At 44.6% G+C, this 20,000-nt stretch overlaps 1 protein-coding gene across 5 annotated transcripts in view; it reads right to left on the reverse strand.

The window, feature by feature from the left end:
• SCHIP1 (schwannomin interacting protein 1) overlaps nucleotides 1–19,569 on the reverse strand; it is a 117,977-nt gene extending 98,408 nt beyond the window's left edge. For 2 of the 5 annotated variants that reach the window (XM_088025636.1, XM_088025634.1), the window contains exon 1: nucleotides 18,877–19,551. In XM_088025636.1, the coding sequence (XP_087881762.1) occupies nucleotides 18,877–19,551 (675 nt within the window). Of the gene's footprint in view, nucleotides 1–18,876 lie in introns of all 5 variants that reach the window. The other 3 variants (XM_028103185.2, XM_088025645.1, XM_088025639.1) reach the window with 3 other exon arrangements.
• Between the last annotated feature and the right edge of the window lie 431 nt (nucleotides 19,570–20,000).

A 20,000-nucleotide genomic window follows, 5' to 3' on the forward strand; every position in this document is an offset into this window, starting at 1 on the left:
GTTTAAAAGACAGCCCAAACAAAAACGGTTAGAGGGCAGGCAGAGACTCAGACCAGACATTCAACCCAGGTGGGAGTCAGAATTTGAAATAAATTCCAGGTATTTGCTGCAGAGTTTAAAAGTCTTAGAATAGGGGCGCCCGGGTGGCTCAGTCGGTTAAGCTCCTGCCTTCGGCTCAAGTCATGATCCCAGGGTCCTGGGATGGAGCCACGCATTGGGCTCCCTGCTCAGCGGGGAGTCTGCTTCTCCCTCAGCCCGCTGCTCCCCCTGCTTGTGCACGCGTGCTCTCCCTCTCTCTGTCAAACAAATAAAAATCTTTTTTAAAAAAGTCTTAGAATAAAAATAATTAGATCTGTAGTGAACCTTATTAACAGGAAAAAAATGGAATGAAAACGATTTTCTTCTCGAAACTAAGCAAAAACATCTCATTTTGTACGCCCCCAAACCAAGAGGGAGAGAAACAACTCATTATTCTAAATCTTCAGACTGTTTAAAACAGTTTAAAACTGTTTAAAACACAACAAAAAAGAAAATACACATACAACAAAAATACAGAAGATGTATTGAAATTTCCCAAACGAGTATCACAAAATACCACAAAATAAGTCTGATGATATCCACCGGTTTGTTTCATATAAACTAAGTCGTCATTGTCTGGGAGAGAATAAGCGGTTCCAGTGACAGACAGCTCTTTTGTTTCTGCAAGCAGCAGCGTTCAGTGGTACCCTGGCTGTTTTGTTCAAACTTCTGACTGACATCCTCGTTATTCAGATTGATCAGGAAAATATATTTTTCTTTTGACAGAGTTGGGCTGCTTTTAAAGGAATTACTTGTTTCAAATTATATCCTTCTACTGGAGCACTCAAATTTGACACCTTGTGCAGAACTCACAACTTGCCTCCCAACAAAAAAACCACTGGCCTGCAGGGATGGCTCTGTATTTACATTCAGCCACACACATCAGCAGTTACCAGGGTGAGGCCGCTGGCTGTCAACTCCTGGCTCTTAGTCAATATTTAATCACTATGCAGTTATGTAGGGAGAAAGAAACATTCCATCTCCCCATACATGCCTTTAATATGAAAAAAGCTTTCATTACATTTATAGAAGCATGGTTACGCTTTTCAGAAAAGCTATCAAATTGAGAAGTTGCACAACGGTTCTGCTATGGCGTTTTAAGTGTATTGCCATTAATAGGTGTATAAAACGAATCATACATAATTGTGATTATTTTTCAAAGTATTACAAGCCTTTGGGTTCACTCTAAAACCTTTTTTTTAATGGAGAAGGGTTAGAGAAAAATCACGCAATACTCGTGTGGTTCATAACCTCTAGCCCTAGCTCAGTCTCCAGGTTACAAAGCAAAGCAACCATGCCAAGGAGAAAATTCAGGTTCCTTTTGACTTTTACTTAATGTTAAAACCTGCCCAGTTTTGTTTTTTGATAGAGATTTGTAAATAATTTTCTTAGACCCAGCATGATGCTATTTTAAAGGAATAACTAAAGGAACAGAAGCCAATGGTTAAAGAAAATGGGCACCACCCACGTTACAGGGAGTCCTTAGGCTCCAACCAGACAAAAACATTTCATGTTTCTTGTGTAGCAAATGGCTCTTCTAACAAGCTGATCACCTGAGTTGCAGACGTTTTTACCATTTAAACAAGATCTGCCATGTTCCATAGGGTAAGGCTCATGCATTACTTACAGTGTCAAGATAAAAGGAAACCGGCAGTGAAGGTGAATCAGAGTATTAAGTATTTAAAATGCCTTAGCTCAAAGGCACACAGTTCTTTCATTCCTTCTACTAACCATCGACCAGATGAACAGGTGTGGACTTGCTCTACTGGATGACCTGTGGCAGGAAACATTTCACTTCCAAGTTGCAAACTGTATTTGACATTCAACAGGTTTTCATTGTGGGTGGGTAGACGAGAGAATTCGGCTTTACGTCAGCTCCTACATTTCACTGGTCCTGCGCTGATGGATGGAGGAAAGGAGGGGTTTCCCTAACTTTCCTGCCCCTGCCTGCAGAGCACTGGAGGCTTCTGGGAGGAAGTTCCAGGACTGGGTGCTCACGTAGCTGACATTAGAACGGCTCTCTGCCCCCAATCCTGTCAGCATCTAGCATTTCAACATCTCTGCCCAGTCTCAGGTCAGTGTGCCTAAAGCTTCAGGTAAATCACAAGTAGCTCATCAGGAGAAACGCTGGGACTCCATTTTAACATATTCCCAGCCCACAGCATCCAGGAGACCTGATAAGAAAACTCCACAGATATGCCAACCCCTTTAAACCAAAACACTCAAGAACTTCCTGGAGCCTGAGAAGTTTAACATTAATTTACTACTGAATTCAAATAGCTTCTTCTCACTTATTCCCTAAAAGGCTCCATTCTCCACAGTACCCCAGTTCTCTGGGTACAAGGAAATGGCATTTCAAGCATTGTGTCTATCATTAAACTCTTTGCAGCATAAAAAATATTTTAAATTTACTACAGGAAAATTACACGGTTATTTTATTGTATAAAAGATGGCTTTTAGGAGTAGAGGTGGAAAGTTCCATAAATGAGGTGCAGACTCAGATGCCTAGGCTATGTTTGTTAGGAAAGAGAGTAATTTTCCTCAGGCTAGTCCTGACTTGAGTTCCACAAACCTTTCCAAACTCCTTCCCTGTGCCCTTGTTGTTCCCCTCCTCACCCCCTTACCCCCTCCCCGCCCCGCCCCATGTGGCTCCCTAGGGTGGCTCTGGCCATCCCACCCTGCACTGGGTTCCTTTCTCTCCAGGTCTTGGGTCAGTTGTCTTCCTGCAGCTGCCTCTGCAGGTGGCCGAGCCAGAGGCTTCCAGATTCCCGGACCTCCCTTCATGGCCCTTACCTCGGATATTAAATACCCACCTGAGGAAGTTGTTTAATGTCCATCTCCCTCGCCAAAATAAATATGCCACTTGGACAGAGCTCATGGCCCTCTCATCTCCCTTAGTGTCCAGCAACATGCAGCTACTGAATATAAATGGCTGTTAAGTGACTAAGTACCTGAATGGGCAAGAAAAAGTCACAGGAAGCACTGGGTTCTGCTGTAGCCTGAGCCCCCTCTACTTCAGCCTACCTGACCTTCTCTCCCTCCCTGGGCCTTCAGACGGCCGTTTCTTTTGCTAGACTGCCACAGGTGACGCTATGCTGAATGTGGTCCCAGGCCTTCTGCAAGGAAAGTTCTCTGGCTGTGCTGCCCAACACATGGCAAGGACTCAGGCATGCCCCACTGTTTACAGCCACCTATAACCTAGTGACCCACAGTCCCATTCTATAGGTAAAACAATTTATGAGGAGCAGCTAGCTCAGGATTGGGTGTCAAGAGAGCAGGAATGCACCGTTTTATCTGTCTGAACCTCCACCCAACCAGAGGATCATTATGATTCCTTCAAACCAACACATAGGGCAAGTTTTTGACTGTCTTAATGGACTTAGCCAGATTTATGGGAATAAGCATAGGGATATTGGTGGGGACCTTCAAAGCCAAGGGAAGAAACATAAAGCCATGCATTTATGTTGAATGATTTATTTTTTTTAAAGATTTTATTTATTCATTTGAGAGAGAGAGAGAGAGCGTGCAAGTGCGGGGAGGAGTAGACGGAGAGGGACAAGCAGATTCCACGCTGAGTGCAGAGCCCAGCACAGGGCTCAATCCCACGACCCCGAGATCATGACCTGAGCTGAAATCAAAAGTCGGATGCTTAAGCAACTGAACCACCCAGGCGCCCCTTGAATGAACTTTTAATTAATTAATTAAAAAAAGTTTCCATTTATGAAGAATTCTCAAATAGCAGCATGTGGGTACAAGCAGATGCTGTATATCCAGAGATTACATCTGTTCGGATGTGACTGCCGCCATTAGCAAAGACAAGCAGTTATTACGCAATGAATGTCAGAGAGGCTAAATCCCAAGTACCTGGTGCAGCAGTTTTACTAGTTGAAAATGGAAAGCACATGGCCCTTGGAGCCAGTGAGACCTGCGCTAGCTCTGTGATCCTGCCAGAAGCCTCAGTTTCCTTGTCTGTGAAATGGGAGTAACAGCATCCACCTCGCCTCACTGTGAGCATTAGGCACAATAAATGAAAAGCAGCCAGCTCACTACCTGCCCATAGTTGGCACTCAGTAAGTATTAGCTGTTGTTATTATCATTAAAACAGGTTTGACACATGTCTCTCCTGTTCTCACAGCAGCGTCACCCTCTTCGACAGCACGAGGCACGTTGGTGTGTTTATGGGATTCGGGTCAGCCTCCCCCACTGGGCTGCAAGCTCCAGGAGGGCAAGAAGCCCCGTGACGTGACTGCTCCATGTGAGCCTCTGCTCAACCTTACTCTCTATACCTAACGCATAGGAGGCACTCAGTATGTCTTAACTGACTGAATAGGCCACGAAGAAAAACAGTGGCCTATTTTAAGGAGAGACCTGGCAGACATCATCGTGTGGACTGCGCTTTGCTGAAAAGCTTCATGTAAGCAATTTTAAAATCCAGCTTTTAGTCCAAAATGAACTCAGAAAGCTTACTCCTTCAAAATTCAGAGACTTGCTACCCTTAGATCACACAAGAGCATAGTTTCTAGAAAATAAAGAATGGTTAGAAGACATTCTTAAATTCACATTAAAAATTTATAGATTTATACCATGATACTAGTTGTTTTTATCCCAATAATTATAAGGAGGCCACGACTACTATTCTGGGCCAGGTCTGTCTGATTCCAGAGCCTGCTGATAACTACCCTCCTTATACAAAGTCTCAGCTGCATCACAAGAACACATCTGGACTGGCATCAGAGTATACTGGGGTAATGCCTGCTGACGTTTCAGCCCCATGTTTGAATCTTGGTATTAGCATCACCAGCCATAGGTTGAACCCCATGTGGTCCAGTTAGCTTTGATCCTGATGTCTCCCTTAGATCTGCCCAGTCAACCCATGAGTCACAGGAGTAGAATGAGGGTGTGTGGACAAGATGCCCTGGGCAGATGAGCCTACGACATCCAAGCGGGATGTCAAAGTTCTGTTTATGACACCTCCAAAGTCTCTCCTGCTCTGTGTGCCTATTTCCTCATCTGTAAAATGAAGCGGACTGGGCCAGATGAGCTCTAAGTTCCATTCCACCTTTGATATTCAATGATTCTGTGAGAGACTGAAAAATATTATTCTATTTAGTGATATTGGGCCTACAGATATATGAACTGGATTCATAAGTCAAGAGACTGCTATCATCAGTTAGGGTTCCTGATTTGAAAGCAATAAAACCCACATCAGCTGACCTAAACTCACAGATTCAACAGGAGGAGGAGGTAGACACTGGGGCAGCACAGAGAAAGCCAGGGAGGCAGGGCAGGTCGGGAAGCAGAAGCAGGCCATGGTCCCTCATTGGAAGACCTTGGCAGCCAGCACCACTATGAGGGCCTCCAGCTGACCTGAGGGCCTTGCAGTGAGTGCTCTAGACCCCTAGTCCCAAGGAAGCAGAGCCAGGGGAGGGAGAATCTGGGGCTGAGGTTCCAGAACATGAGTCAGCCACTTGCAATTACCCTCCCACGAAAATCATACACAGCAGGGAATGGGTAACTCCCTAAAAGGAAGCTGGGCGCTCTTAGGAAGGGTAACTCATGGGGGGTGCAAAGCCCAAGAACATCCACCATGGGAGGACGAGCCTAAGAATACAGAGGTTGGTGATGCCAAAATATCCTCTCCTCCAGCACAGCATCTAAAGAATTTCAAGAGTATATAAATTTGAAGCATTTATGCAAAACATTCTGGTCTAGAATGCAGTTTCCAATGTGACTTTATGGGTTTCGCTGAAAGAAACGTTTACTGAGTAGTATCATAATCCACAATACATTGAACATGTAATTAGTAAAAGAATTCTGGGAAATTTAAACAAGCCTAAGAGGCAATCACTGATCCTGTTAGCCGAGCCAGGCCACCAAAGGCAGGGAATGACTAACCAGGAAACCCTCTTCATGGGAAATCACTGAGTCACGGGGACATCCTGCTGCTGACAAAACTCTGTCTGGTGCCCATCAGTAGCTTAGTTTTTAAAATTCTGATGATTCGGTCAACAAATACTGAACATCCTGACAGGTCAGTCTCCTTTCTTTTTCCACGCCTGCAAGAGTCTCAAGCCCGCTTCCTCATTATTTCTAATCTGTGAAATCTCCCACATGTGTTCCCACGACTTATTACTCATTTCACATCTTCAGTGACATTCACCCCTAAGTCACTCTTTAGTCAACTGTAAACTTACTCCCTTCTGCCTGAACTTTCATGCCAGTCACAGAGCCTTCACAATTCCACCGGAAGCTTAACTTTAAAGAAGTATACTCCCAAGCTGAAAAGCTGTTTCCTAAAAACAAACAAGCAAGCAAGCAAACAAACAAACAAAAGCTCTGGATGTTGGTGAGCCAACTAACATTCCCAAGGACAGTGAAAATTTGTGGCCATTTATAGCCCACAGAAAAGAGCCCATGGGCAAGTATGTAATTTATGCTATCCTCGGGAACTCCGGACACAGCCCCCCACATCCACCCTCCTGGTTAGAGAAGCTGTGCCCTCTACAGGTCTGCATATGCTTCTCTTTCCACCAGCCCTGCTCTTCTTCATTGCACACGCTTTCCCCACAGGGCAGCTGCAGAGTTTCCACCGAGGAGGGACAGAGGAAGGCAAGCTGGTTGGCAGAGGGGCTAGGAGAAGGGTCTTCAAAACACACTTACAAGCAAATACACAGTGGAATATTTGCTTTGGTTTCAGGTTCCCTTGGGATGACTGTGGGGAGGTAAGGGAGACTATGGAGGGACGTAGCTCTCCCCTCTCTCAAGCCGACAAGGATGTATTACTCATTACCTTTGTTGACTAGATTTTAATTGTAAAATCTAATATAAATCCAAATAAAGCCAGGAGTGTAGGTAATAATACTGTGTCCATGTTCATTTCTTAGTTTTGACAAATGTGCTGTGGTTATATGAGATGTTAACATCAGGAAGAGCTGGTGAAGGATATTCATGAACTTCCTGGACTATCTTTGTAACTTTTCTGTAAATCTAAAGTTATTCCAAAGTAAAAAGTCATGTCTAAAAAGCAAAATGAACAGTGTTTTCTATTTTTCTAAAGGAAAGTGAATCAAGACCCCAAACTTGTCTCATTTGCTTGAAATCTGTGTTGACTTTGTACTTGGAGCCAGTGGTTCTAAAGAGGAAAAAAAACCCCCCAAAACTTCGCAACCTCTATGCTTCCAACAGTATATCATGTAGTAACAGCTGGAGTTAAATAAAATCTAAATATGATTCAGCAATCTTGAAGTTTCATTAGATTCCATATAATAACAAGAAATTTTATCAAAACTCACCCCTACTGCCACCCCTTGAATTAAATGGTCTCAGACGAATTTCCAGCAGATAAAAGAACTGAGACCACATATCCTGTGTGTGTGTGTGTGTGTGTGTGTGTGTGTGTGTGTGTGTGTGATTGTTTAAGGTAACTTTTTCTTAAAGAATTTCTCCCTTTCCATTAATCATAAGTAATGAAAAATAAATCACAATACACTTCCCTGACTCCAAATAAAAAATCAGTTTTTGAACTGCTTTGAAGATGAAAGAGAAAAGTAAATTCTAAGTAATGGGATGTGTATAAAAATTAGGTAAAACAGAATAAGGTGTATGCTGTTATCTCTCCCCCCACGCCCCCGATGTTATTGTTTCAAATTATTTTAAGCCCTGAAAGGGGTAGAGGAAGCTACTCTGGTGTCAGTAAATCAGAACATTGCTTCATGAGTTTTCTTCCCTAGCATCTCTCATTTGTAGTATCTCACCAGACCTCTCAGCAAGCCCCCCCCACCCCCACTTCAGGAAAAGTTATTGATCCTCTCTGGGCCTCAGGGTTCTCATTTGTAAAGAGAGATTGGGTTTGGTGTGGGATGGGAAGCTGGTAGCCCAAAGACCATATTCTGAAGAACTTATATGCTTGTTAGCCCTACAAAATTATGTGGCTTTTTTTTTTTCAGTTACTTGTCAAAGTTTCATATTCAAGATATTTCTCATAAAACCTTGGTCTCAGGCTTCTCCTGATATATCAGAACGTTGACTATATTCTGGCATGGCAACAAGTCCATCAGTATGTTAGAACAGCTGCCGCTTTATGTCTGGGACATGCCATCCAGTTCACCACGGTCCTGCTTCCCCCTGACGCACTGCCCTCGTGAGTTATCTGCACGGCTCTGGAAGCAGCTGGGTTTTCCATCCTTACTATGGAATCCCTCCCAGCTCTAATATTTGGATTCCCAGTGTAATTGCTTATTAGGAAAACGGAGTTCTAATTAGGCTGCCAGCACACTGGAATATTCTGTAGGGGGTCTTACTTATAAGTTAGTGCGCACACAACAGTTATACATTGGCTTTGTTGAGTGTTTCTGCATGAAACACAAGAAACATAAATCTAATATTGAAACCACCATACCATAGTAGAGCAGGTATTCAAGAAGTTTTAAAACCACTGCTACCTCAAGTTTTTCTTCTAGAACAAGATCTGACTTTAAGGGCTATTTGGGTCCAATTGTGTGGGGCCACCATAGGCTGAGCAACAACTCTAACAGGAGATCACTAGTTACATAATTTAAGTATTCAAAAATAAGATCCCAGTGGTCTTCTCTCTTACTCCTTACCAATTTTAGAGTGGAAATAAAAAGGACAGAGCACTTAAGATGCAGTTGCTCATAATAAAATGTCAGACCAGGTCAAATGGACCAAAAATTATGTAAGATTTCACAAAGAAAAAAAAATTGTCTGCAGTTCTCATAAGTGGTATAATTTTTAGCTACTGGTGCCATGAGGAGAAAAACAGAAGGCTAAATTGGTTTTGAAACTATTTGAAAACATGTTATTTTTATAGGAGTTGAGATTAGCCTTTAAGTTCTCTTCTAAGGAGACACTGTGCAGGTTCCCACAGGTCCAGACCCTTCTTATTTTAGAAGTAAGTTTCACGCTACTTTTTCTTTGCATGGAGAAAAGGAGGGTACCAGCTATTGTGCTACTTGGACTTGACACTCAAAATGCCCCAGCAATTCATAACATAGCAGCTTTTTTGGTTCTGTTTTTATTTTTTAAAGCTCTAACCTCAAATCTAAATTTACAACACTGCTGGAGATCTTAGGCATTATAAGGAAATTACCTCATTCCCTTTAAACCTTTTTAGACAGCAAAATTCTTTCCATATATGGCAAACCCAGAAGGAAGCAGAAACAAATGACGTTAGTTTAGTAGTTGCCATGACTTACCTGTGGTTTTGTTCTGAACATGCCTACGACGTATTTGCCACTGAGGGGCCCCTGGCCATAGCTAGCAGGCCCAGAAGAGTGCCCATCCTTGTCTCCTCATCACCAGCTGGTCCATGAGGACACCTGGCTAGGGGCCCTGGTCATCAGAGGTGCCCAGAACTGGATGAACCATTTTCATACAGACTTTGAATTGGTTCTCTACAGACAGGGGACCTGCACACGAATGAAAGAGGAAAGAGAGGCAGGCTGAGGATCACAGTGGGGGGACCCTAGGGGAGGTCGCAACAGGTATGCACCACTGAGGGGGCAACACCGTGCCAGATGAGCTCACCCAGACTCGGGGAGGTCCTGACGGGAGATCTGCTGCCCAGAGGCCTGGCTGTGAGGCTACAGAGATTGCACTCTGCTCTCTGCCCTTTTCCAAGCACCCTAAAAACCAGCCTCATCTGCTTGGGCAAGTGCAGCAGCACCTAGAAAAGCCCAACCCACACAGTTTCTTGCTAGATGCTTTTTGTAAAAAAAACAAAAACAAAAACAAAAACAAACCCAACTCTGGATAACTCAGACATTCATTTCTACAAGAAAGAGTTTTGAAGGATCAATCATCTCTTTTAGGACATGGGTGATAAAACCCTCCTGAATTGATATATTTGCAGAAATCAGCTGCTGACTAATGCACGGCTTCTTGTAATCCATAAAAATTGAAGCTTTTAAAAATATATATATACTATACTAAGATCCCAAGGAAGAAAGATCCACAATCACTTTCAAGAACATAAATGCCAAGGAGTAACTTTGAGAAATGGAAGGAAATAAAAGAAGAACAAAGATGAACGTGATATTGTTGATGATGGATATACCAAAAAAGGTCATTCAATTACAAATAAATATAAAATATTTGGGTGGAGATTCAAGGGTATCAGTAGAATGTACAGATATAAGTGGCAATTTTAAGAAATCTGATAAACAAAACTAGATGGAAGAAAACTGGTTAACTCTTTTGCTTCCAGTAAGCTTTGCTGTAACTTCACATCAGTTACAGGTAACTCAAAAATATTTTAAAAGTACTTTTAAAAAACCATCAACCTGGAGCTGAACCAACACTGGTTGAGTTCATTCCTATCACCTGAGTATTTCATGGCCTAAACCATCATCTTTCGGATTATATAAACTTTCTGGAGAAAATACCGCCAAGGTAGGGAAAAATGGGAATAACCCAAAATGACACACACATTGAAAAATAGATCAGGTGGGGACACTAAGATGAGGTTAAGTATGTGCAGGAATGGAAACAGAGAAAGACAAATGACAAAGACTGGTGATAGAACATGCTTGACATAATAATTTAACAGATATATAAGGAAAAGAACATCACAAAAGTGAAGTGGTAGCCAAAAACAAAACAAAGCAAAGAAACAAACCAAGAGCATCTGAAACAATGCGGGCTCTTACAGATTTGATGAGGCTTGGCTAAGTGAAGGAGAACGGTTATTTTGAGTTTCCTGGCCTTGACAAGAAGAATTAGTGATGGCTCAGTTCTACACATTTAAATGGGAAACTAAGAAACATCATATGGGGAACATAAAAACCCAAACACATCTCCCTTTCCTGATGTCCACTTTTCTGTTCCTTGTTCTCACCCACATTCTGACGAAGCCTGATGTCCTAGTGGAGACTATTTCATGGGCTGCTACTGAACTCTACAAATACTTTTCTCTCTCATTTTTTCTTGTTAATTTCCCCTTTGGGAGGCTTACAATCAACTATTCACTTAAAGCTCTACTTGCATGTGGGTGAGCTGCACAATCTTCTCTCGCCTGTCTTTCTGAGCTCAGGCTCGACCTCACAGCCTGACAGTTCACGGAAGGACTTTGTCTGTAGAAGTGACCTGCGGAAGGGTGAACCCAACCCTCACTGCTCCCCTCTCTGCCTCCCAGAACTCAGGCGGCTCCTTGCAGAGTTGTCAAGGGCCAGTCATCCTCTGGCCCCACAAGAGGGAAGAACTGTGTGGCCCAGTGGTGGAAAGGAGGCTGGACGGACAGGAAAAGGAACAATGACGGAAAATATCGTTGACCCAGGGAGAGCACTGTTTTGTTGATAGGAATACACACAGTGATGAGCTGAAGTCTGCATGGAAGAAAGCAATTTTGTAATTGTCTGAAAATGCTGGTTTAACAGAAGAAAAAGAGAAACAAACAATAAAATGAAAACTTCCGATCAAGTGCTAAAAAGTAGAATCTACTTCCAGACTGGGACAGGCCTGGGCTGAGGACGTTGGGGGAAGTTGAGTGAAGGTATTTAATCTCCATAGATCTATTTCTGCCCTTGAAAAAGATGAGGGTTTTGATGAGATGACCTCTCGGATCCTTTCTATTTTCAAAATCCTATTACTTTTCTATTTAAATAAAGTTTAATTTCATAATTGACACTTAAATTTCCACAGAAGTTGTATGCAAAATAATCTTCTGGTCACTGACAGTATAAAACATCATCTGTCCTATCTAACAGCTCAAGGAGCCAAAAGTGGTTAAGAAAAGCATTTGCAAAAGCCCTTTTTGTTAAAATACTTGGGACTGAATTTCAAAAGTAAGAAAACAAGACCATTCATGTCTTCAGCGGTAAAGGTCTAGGAGTAAAAACAAATTTCTACTCTTAAGTGCAAATGTAATGTCACAGAGTTTAGACATGGACCTGGAATTATGATTACTAGCACTTGGGTAGGGAACACACATACCCATGAAAAGATAATTGAGAATATCAATTGACATATCACTGAAAGAGCCTGGAAGCAGAGTCAGAAATTGACAGGTCTGGTCTGAGTTTTGTCGGGTCTGAGACTTCAGGTAAATCCCTAAATCTTGCTGGGCCTCAGTATTATCATCTTTAAAATGGATACAAGTACTGCCTTGTGCACATTTTAGGTGTCATAAGGATGGAATGTGATAACGTGAAAACACTTAAAACCAGAAAGTTTTTTTTTCAAAACCTAAGTATGCGGAAGTAGTACACAAGTGGAATAAAAAGTTCAGAAGAGCGAGATGATCAGGTACAGTTTCCCAAAGAGGGGAGGCCCTGAGTCAGAGCAGGCCACGGAGAAGCAAGTGCCAGGCAGTTCGGTGGACAGCAGCATCTGGACCCGCTCTGAAGCAAAGGGCTCGTGCTGGGCCTTCCTGAGTGAAGTAACAAGGAATGCCAGGCAAAGGATCTGGAGTTGAAAGTGTGGCAGAGCTGGAAAAAGATGGAGGATGGTGAGAGGATGTCAGCGGTGAGATGTTCAAAGAGCTCCACGAACGTGTGATGAGAATGTCTACATCTGTTTTTCAGATACGCACCCTGAAAATTTTCCTTAAGACGTTTTAAAGGACGCTATGTGCAAACCAATCGGTGGGCAAAGATCTCCTTTCGCCCAACCACAACACTTTCAAATGTTCCGCTATAGGAGGAACCATGTGATGGTAGTTTAAATACACACACAGCCCCAGAACGTGTAGTTCACCTGCAACCTAATGTTTTTGTAACCCAACCATATATTTCTTTAAAGTCTCAAGTACACGCTAATGGATAGAACAGCCTTTGCAGCTCGTAAACAAATATCAACATCAATTAGAAAAACAGGCAATGATGGCACGAAACATTTCAAAGTAAAAGGTTGAAGCACAGAGTACATTAAGTCCTGGTAGTTTCTGGGTATGATTTAAAAAAAAAAAAAAGATTTAACAATGTCATGTAGCGCTCTCCAGCAGGAGTAAGAGATAGTTGCACACCACACAGAATATTTTCACTGCTGTGCCCCAGGCTGCCAAAGCACCTGACTTATTAAACTTACAGATTTTACAATATTTTGTAGGAGTAATAAAGACATCTTAATTCAGTCTATAAAAATGGGAATTCATAAAATTTAAACATAGCCCAAGTAACTACAGAAACAAGCTACTTCAGCCATTCCAGCTACTTCAGCTGATCATTGACGGGGAAGGAGGACCTGGGCTAGAAGGCTTACAGAATAATACATTGAAAACAACCTGTGATTACTACCATTCTAGGAAGAAATATAGGCAGTTTAAAGTTTGCTACTAGTCAATAGTACAAACAAATGAAAAGAAAAATTATTTTCAAGTACTTAGGAAAAAACTTCATCAGGAGAATTTGCTGTCAATGAATCTTATCGATTAACATTATTCTTATCTTCTCATTAAAAGAGGAAATGCACCTGTGACAGGCACTAAAAATAACAAAACCATAATTAAAATGTGTTGGGTCTACAAGTAAAACTCTTCTCTAATTTAAAAATGGGTATTTTTGAACAATGGGTGTAATGACTCTGGTTGGATGGAAGATGGGAGCCTGGTGCTCTCTCACTGTTTTAAGAGAGAGGGAAGCAATCACCCCAGTCACCTGAAGAGAGATATTTTGCAAGTCCCCAAAGACAGAGATGGAACAGAGCAAACAGTGGGAGAGGAAGCCAAGGTTACAGTGAGTACATGAATAATCGTGGTGACAGAAGCATAAAAGGGTGCAGCTTCTTTGGAAAACAGGTAACCCCCAAAGTTGCCTACCACATGATTCAACCCTTCTACTCCTAGGTAATTTACCCAAGAGAAATGAAAGAATATGTTCCTACAAATGAATGTTCACAGCACTTTCATTAGTAATAGAAACTAGAAACAACTCAAATGTCCATCAACAGGAAAATAGGGTATCTCCATAAAATGAAACACTACCTAGCAACAGAAAGTAATGAGCTATTGCTCTACACAATAACATTGCTCTACACAATAACATAGATGCGTCACAAAATAATTACATGCTGAGTAAAAGAAGCCAGACAAAAACTGAGTACATATTATATGATTCTACTTACGTTCATTTTAGAAAAAAACAAGCTAACCTACAGTGATAGAAATAAGACCAGTGGTGGCCAAGGGACAGGATGGGGAGATTGCAAAGGGGCACGTGGATACTTTTCGGGGTGAGAGATATGTTCATGATCTCAATTTTGGTGTTGGTTTCACAAGCGTACACATTTATCAAAACCGACCAGATTGCACACTTCAAACGTGTGCGGTGGACTGTCTACCTTACCTCAACAGTTAATTTTTTTAAAAAAAGAATCAGAAGTGGGAAAAGAGGGAGAAAAAAGAGGGTGAGTTTCCAGAGACAGAACAGGCTCAACTTGGGAGGACCACAGACACTGAGGACAGAAAACCTCACAGAAAGACGACTGAGAAAAAGAGGTGGAATAATAGTCCATTCAGGAAGAGGAGTACCTTGAGACAACGGGCACTGTCACTCCACCTGCTATGCGGAGGGGAGCCCTTGAGTAGGTAGAAGAGTGATCTGGAGACAAAGTAAGATCCAGGAGAAGCAGAAGAAAAGAAAGTGGACTGCTTGGGTCTGTGCTGAGAAGAGGGAAACCGGGGTTTCCCTCCGATTGCCCAAGCCAGTTTACCAGTCATAGTAGGTAGGAAAATGAGAATTCAGGGTGAATATGAATATTGGGGAGCAGGTCTCCCTTAAACTTGCCACAGCTGGTTCTGGATCTGACATCAAAAGCACCAAACCAGTCCCCAGTATCTTTCTTTACTCCTTAACTGTGTGGGGCCTTTGATGCTGATGCAGGCCCAGGGCGGGCCTGTGAGAAACAGGTAGCTACCAGAGGCCCAGGGGCTGGCCAGCTGGAGGGGGCACTTCTGGGAGCAGTTCTGGTTGTTGGGTGAACGGCTCCCCCTCCCCATGTGTGTGTGTCTGGCATTTGTGCCAAGCAGGAGGGAGCTACTGGGGATAAGGCAGTAGAAAAAAGAGACCTTGCTGCCCTCAAGACTCCGACACCAAGGTGAGGGGGGGTTGCTCCATCAAGGAGGTTGGGCCACCTGAGGGCAGGCAAATTTGTCTAGCAGGATAGCAGGATGGAAGGTCACCAAAGTGTTTCCTTCAGGACTTCCTCTGGCACCTCAGAGCCCTGACCCCAAAGACAGTTCCGGCACCATCCAAGCCCCATCCTCTTCAGCTGACACTAAGGGAGAAATTAGCTGCTTAAAGCCTTTCACAAAAAAAAAGGTAAGCCCTAGGTTTTAAATCCCACCTAAATGTTGTATGTTTTTTTAATTTGCCTCTAAATTTCCCCTAGATTAGGAATGGCTGATGGTCAACACAATTTTGACATCTCATCCTTCCTTTTGAGATCTTGCTGCAGTCATTATTCTATTAAAACGAACCAAAACTAAACCAGGCCTGTGAGAACAGACTCTGAAATAATGGGATTTTGATTATTTCCTAATTTACTTAGGTCCTTAATATTTACCAGGAAGCATAAGAGGGGACTTGTCATTAGGAAATCTAGGGAGAGGGAAGCCTCTTTCCTTCCCTTTTACTTCAAATTGATTTTAACCTTAAAAAAAGAAAAAAACCTTAGTCTGGCGTAAGAAGAAAGCTTTCCCTAGGTTACTTAGTGGGCTCTTAGGCAAATCACTTAACTTCAATAGGCCTCAATTTTCTCAGCTGTTAGATGAGGGGATTAGCTTAAGTCTGGGGCACGTGGGCCTAATAAACCATTCATTCATTCATTCATTCATTCATTCAGTATTTGAGAAACTACTGCATCCCAGGCACTAGGTTACAGCAATGAAAAGAGAGGCAAGACCTCTACACTACAACTTGATTCTACAGAAACCAAAAAAGAAGGGGAACCAAACAAGATAAGGTCAGGTAGCGATAAGCACTAAGAAAATACACCAGAGTGCCTTACTTTTCTTTGGGGACGGTGGTCAGGGCTGTGAGAGCTGAGAAGTCTGGAATGATGGAAAGGAACCAGCCACTTGATTCCCAATAGAGGCAAACCCTACTGCGGGTTTTCCCTCGGGTGGGAAAAGCTTATTTGGTTCTCTTCATAGGTAAAGGAGACTATACCCCTCTTTTTCATTTTATATCCTTCCTCCCAGTACTCTGTATTAATTCCATTTATATACACTTTTTATTTTTATTTTTACTTTTTTTTAAGATTATGTATTTGACAGAGAAAGAGAGAGACAGGACACACAAACAGGGGGAGCGGAGTGGCAGGGGGAGAGGGAGAAGCAGACTCCCCGCTGAGCAGGGAGCCAGATGTGGGCCTCCATCCCAGGACCCTGGGATCACGACCTGAGCCTGAGCCCAAGGCAGACTCTTAACCGACTGAGCCACTCAGGTGCCCCATGTACACAACTTTTTAAAGAGGAGCAAAAGTATTTGATTTGAACAACTTCCTCCAGATAGGATTTCTCTTTTATAGGACTCCTTTGTTATTCTCAAGTTTCTGTCCTCATAGTTATAAATTCTCCCATTTATTCTAGGCGGGAGTAAACAGGATTTAAATCAGTGTTTTTCAACTTTTATGATAACAACCCACAGTGAGAAATAAGTTTTACATCATGACCCAGTGTATAAAACCAAAAGTTTTTTAAAACCAAGCTTACTGTAACTACCCATAATGGACGGTAGTATATTCTATTTTATTTCATTTCTTTTTTAAATGCTAAGATGATTTCGTCAGTAACTTATAGTATGAAAAACACTTCTAAACTGACACTGGCTAGCAATTTTGTTATTAACAAACCAAAAAATGGTAAAATTGATTAAACAACCTCAAAGGCTCTCTCCTCCCCTTTTTCTGTACACATACTTGCTTTAAAGAAATGGGTTCCAAATTTCTCTGTGTAACTTGTGGAGGAAATTCCCAGAGGGGACATTTGCAGAAGGACTGGGGTGGAGGGAGGGGAGCCGAAATATGCAAATTGTTCAATAGGTGAGGTGACACCTTTAGTTTCAAAGATTGCCCAAGAAGACTCATAAAGTCTTCACAATAAGTACGAGGCTGTGGGGGTGTGTGTGTGTTGGGGGAAGGGATGCTGTTAAGTAATTTATTAAATTTTAAGTTCCTAGAGGGGAGTCAGTCTGCACCCTTACCTTTCCTCACCATAATTCCAGTCTCACATGGACAGATATGTAACTGCAGCACTGAGAATCAGACCTTGCATTTAGCACATGACACACAGGTGCTCAGTAACATTTTGTTTCATAACTTTTAAATAATGGAGCTCACTGTTATCATCAAATCCTAACTTTATGTGTACACCAATTGTTATGTTCTCCTGGAATGTAAAAATGTCATGCAGTAGTAAATGACATGTGTTTATCTTCAAGTCATTGTTTTAAGTCCAGGGAGCTTAATCAGGTATTTTTCTCAAGCACTAAGTGGGAAAGGGATGTTTTCCATTGCAAGATATAAGAGAGGAGTGGCTGTAATGGAAAGAGTCCACATCTGCTAGTGGCCATGGTAAACAGCTGGGATTAAAATGAGTGTGTTAATTTAATAGGTAGTTTCTCAAGGGACACTAACCAGTGGGCTCTGTCAGCCAAGAGCGCTGTCTGATAGAAACCGTGCCAATTTCCCTGTGAGTCGCAGTTACTGCCCTCACCCCTGAGGTCAGAAGTGCATGCACCCAATTTCCAGTAGGCCCAGGGCTCTGGAGCCGAAAAATTACACCTGCACGCAAGCATTCTCCCGCACTGCCCCACCGCCGCTACACGCAGAAAGCAGCGCAGTGAAGCTGGGGGCCCTTCAGCCCCATTTAGGGGCATCATTAACGATTTCAAATTACAACTGTTGCTTTATCTCACAACAGTGATAAACAGCGGAGCTACATTCGTGATGTTTTTCTTTTAAGTCATTTATTTGCTCTCCTCTCAGGGGCAAGAAAGATGTTGAGACAAGTGCAAACCTGCCAGAGCTTCTTATTATAGATGGAGCCCTCCTCCTCTCCCTCTCTCGGTTCCACTTCAGCACCCCTCCCTCTCTGGATTTCCTGAACTGAGGCAGTAGCCTCCGTAAGAAACTGCAAGTGGCTCCTTTTCAAAACAAGGAGGGATTCACCAGAGAGGCTGCGGCGACAGAGGCAACAACCACTCCCTCACCCTAGCAGGTCAATTCACCCCATTCCCCAGGTCAGCAATAGGTCAGGTTTCAGAAAGGAACGAAGTCTTAGAGGAGGGCGGGCCACCCATTCAAATTCAGGAGCATCCTCTTAAACGCGAGATGTGACAAACCCTGCTGCCATACCGGAGGTGTGGGCAGGCGACTGTGAGCGTGGGCACGGGGACAGCCTATATATAGGCGAGACATCAGTGGTAACGAAGGGAGACCCACCACGGTCGACAAAGCCACAACTATTACGACTTGAAATATCACCCGCAGGGCACTGGCCTCGGTGCCAAGATCTCCCCGGATTTATTTTCAGGCAAGTGACTCACAACCTCGTCTCCCTAAGTAATTCCATTAAAATGAGTCGCCGGTTCCACTAACCCGACTTTCCGCTGCCCTCTGGCTGCCACTCCCTCCTCTCCGCCCATCAGGCAAACCCACACAGCTGCCAGACTGAGCAACCATACCCCAGGGGAGCAGAAGGCAGGCTCTTAGGCCCGGCCCCCACCCTCGGGGAAGGATGAATGGGGCCGGAGGCTGGTGGGACCGCCAGGAGGGCGCTTGCGGGCGGTGCGCGGGGTGTGTACGCGTGTGTGCGCGCGTGGGCACGCACCCCGGCCAACTTACGGAGGTGGAGTTGGTTCTCGCTTGGCCCTGGTTCCGCACCTCCTGCTCCCGGAACTGCAGTCCAGCCAGATGCTTCTCCAGTGCCTCCCAGTCCATAGGGGGCACCGGGGGCTCCTCCGGGACGCACGTCCCGCCGTCGGTGGGCTGAAGGCAGAGGACCCCAGCCGCCGGGCCCCGGCCGCCGCGTCGGCCCCGCGCCGGCTGGGGCTTCTGAACCGCCCGGCGGGGGCCCCGAGAACCGCTGGGCCGGCCGGCCACCACCACCACGTTGCCATTGTGCCTGAGGTCCTGGGGGTCGTGCGGGTGGAGGTTGCCGTTGGGCACAGGAGGCGGCATGACAGTGGTGGCGCCCTTGCGCCCGCCGCCGCGGGTCCTGGCGCTCACGTCCCCCGGCTCCCGGGCCGGACAGCGATCATCCCGGTACCCCCGCTCGTCGCGCTCGTCTTCCTCTTCCTCCTCCTCTCCGTCCTCCTCCGGCGCCCACTCATCAATCACCTTCTTTTGGTAGACCGGGAAGGGCTCCTCATAGTCTTCTAGGGCAGACACCAAGTCCAGGCTGCCCCCCGGCGACGACGAGGATTTGCACTCGGAGCAAGGGGTCACTTTGGTGGAGTTGGACTGAGAACTGGCGCGGCTGCTGCTGCTGCTGCTGCCGGCGTCACTGCCTAGATCCATCCCATCCTCTCGGTAATCCTGGGTGGGGGGGGGGGGGGGAGAGGCAGAGAGTGAGCTGCCGGGCCGAGCCTGCTCCGGCCGCCCGCCGCCCGCCGCGTGCACCCGGCCCAGTGCCCCACGCCCGCCTGGCCGGAGGTGCGCCCCCCAAGGAGGCTTGGGAACCGGAGCCGGCACCAGCCTGAGGCTTCCCTTAGCCCACCCTTCTCACCATACTTCCTCCCAGTAACTAACCCTCAAATTAGCAAAGGGGGTGCCCAGCCATCAGTGCGGACACTTTCCATAAGAGGGTCCCTGGGGCGCGCATGGACTTTGTTGTAACCATTTTGCGCCGGGCGCGCCCCTGCACCCCGCCCCTGCACCCCGCCCCAAGGATTCTCCGAGAATCACTTTCCCAGAGAATTATAATTCTCTGGGGGCGGGACCGAGAAGAGGGTGGGCGCTACTGAATT

The sequence above is a fragment of the Eumetopias jubatus genome, unplaced genomic scaffold (assembly GCF_037043125.1).
Source record: "Eumetopias jubatus isolate StellerSeaLion01/CBP00866 unplaced genomic scaffold, mEumJub1_p1.0 scaffold_1, whole genome shotgun sequence".
Lineage (NCBI taxonomy): Eukaryota > Metazoa > Chordata > Mammalia > Carnivora > Otariidae > Eumetopias > Eumetopias jubatus.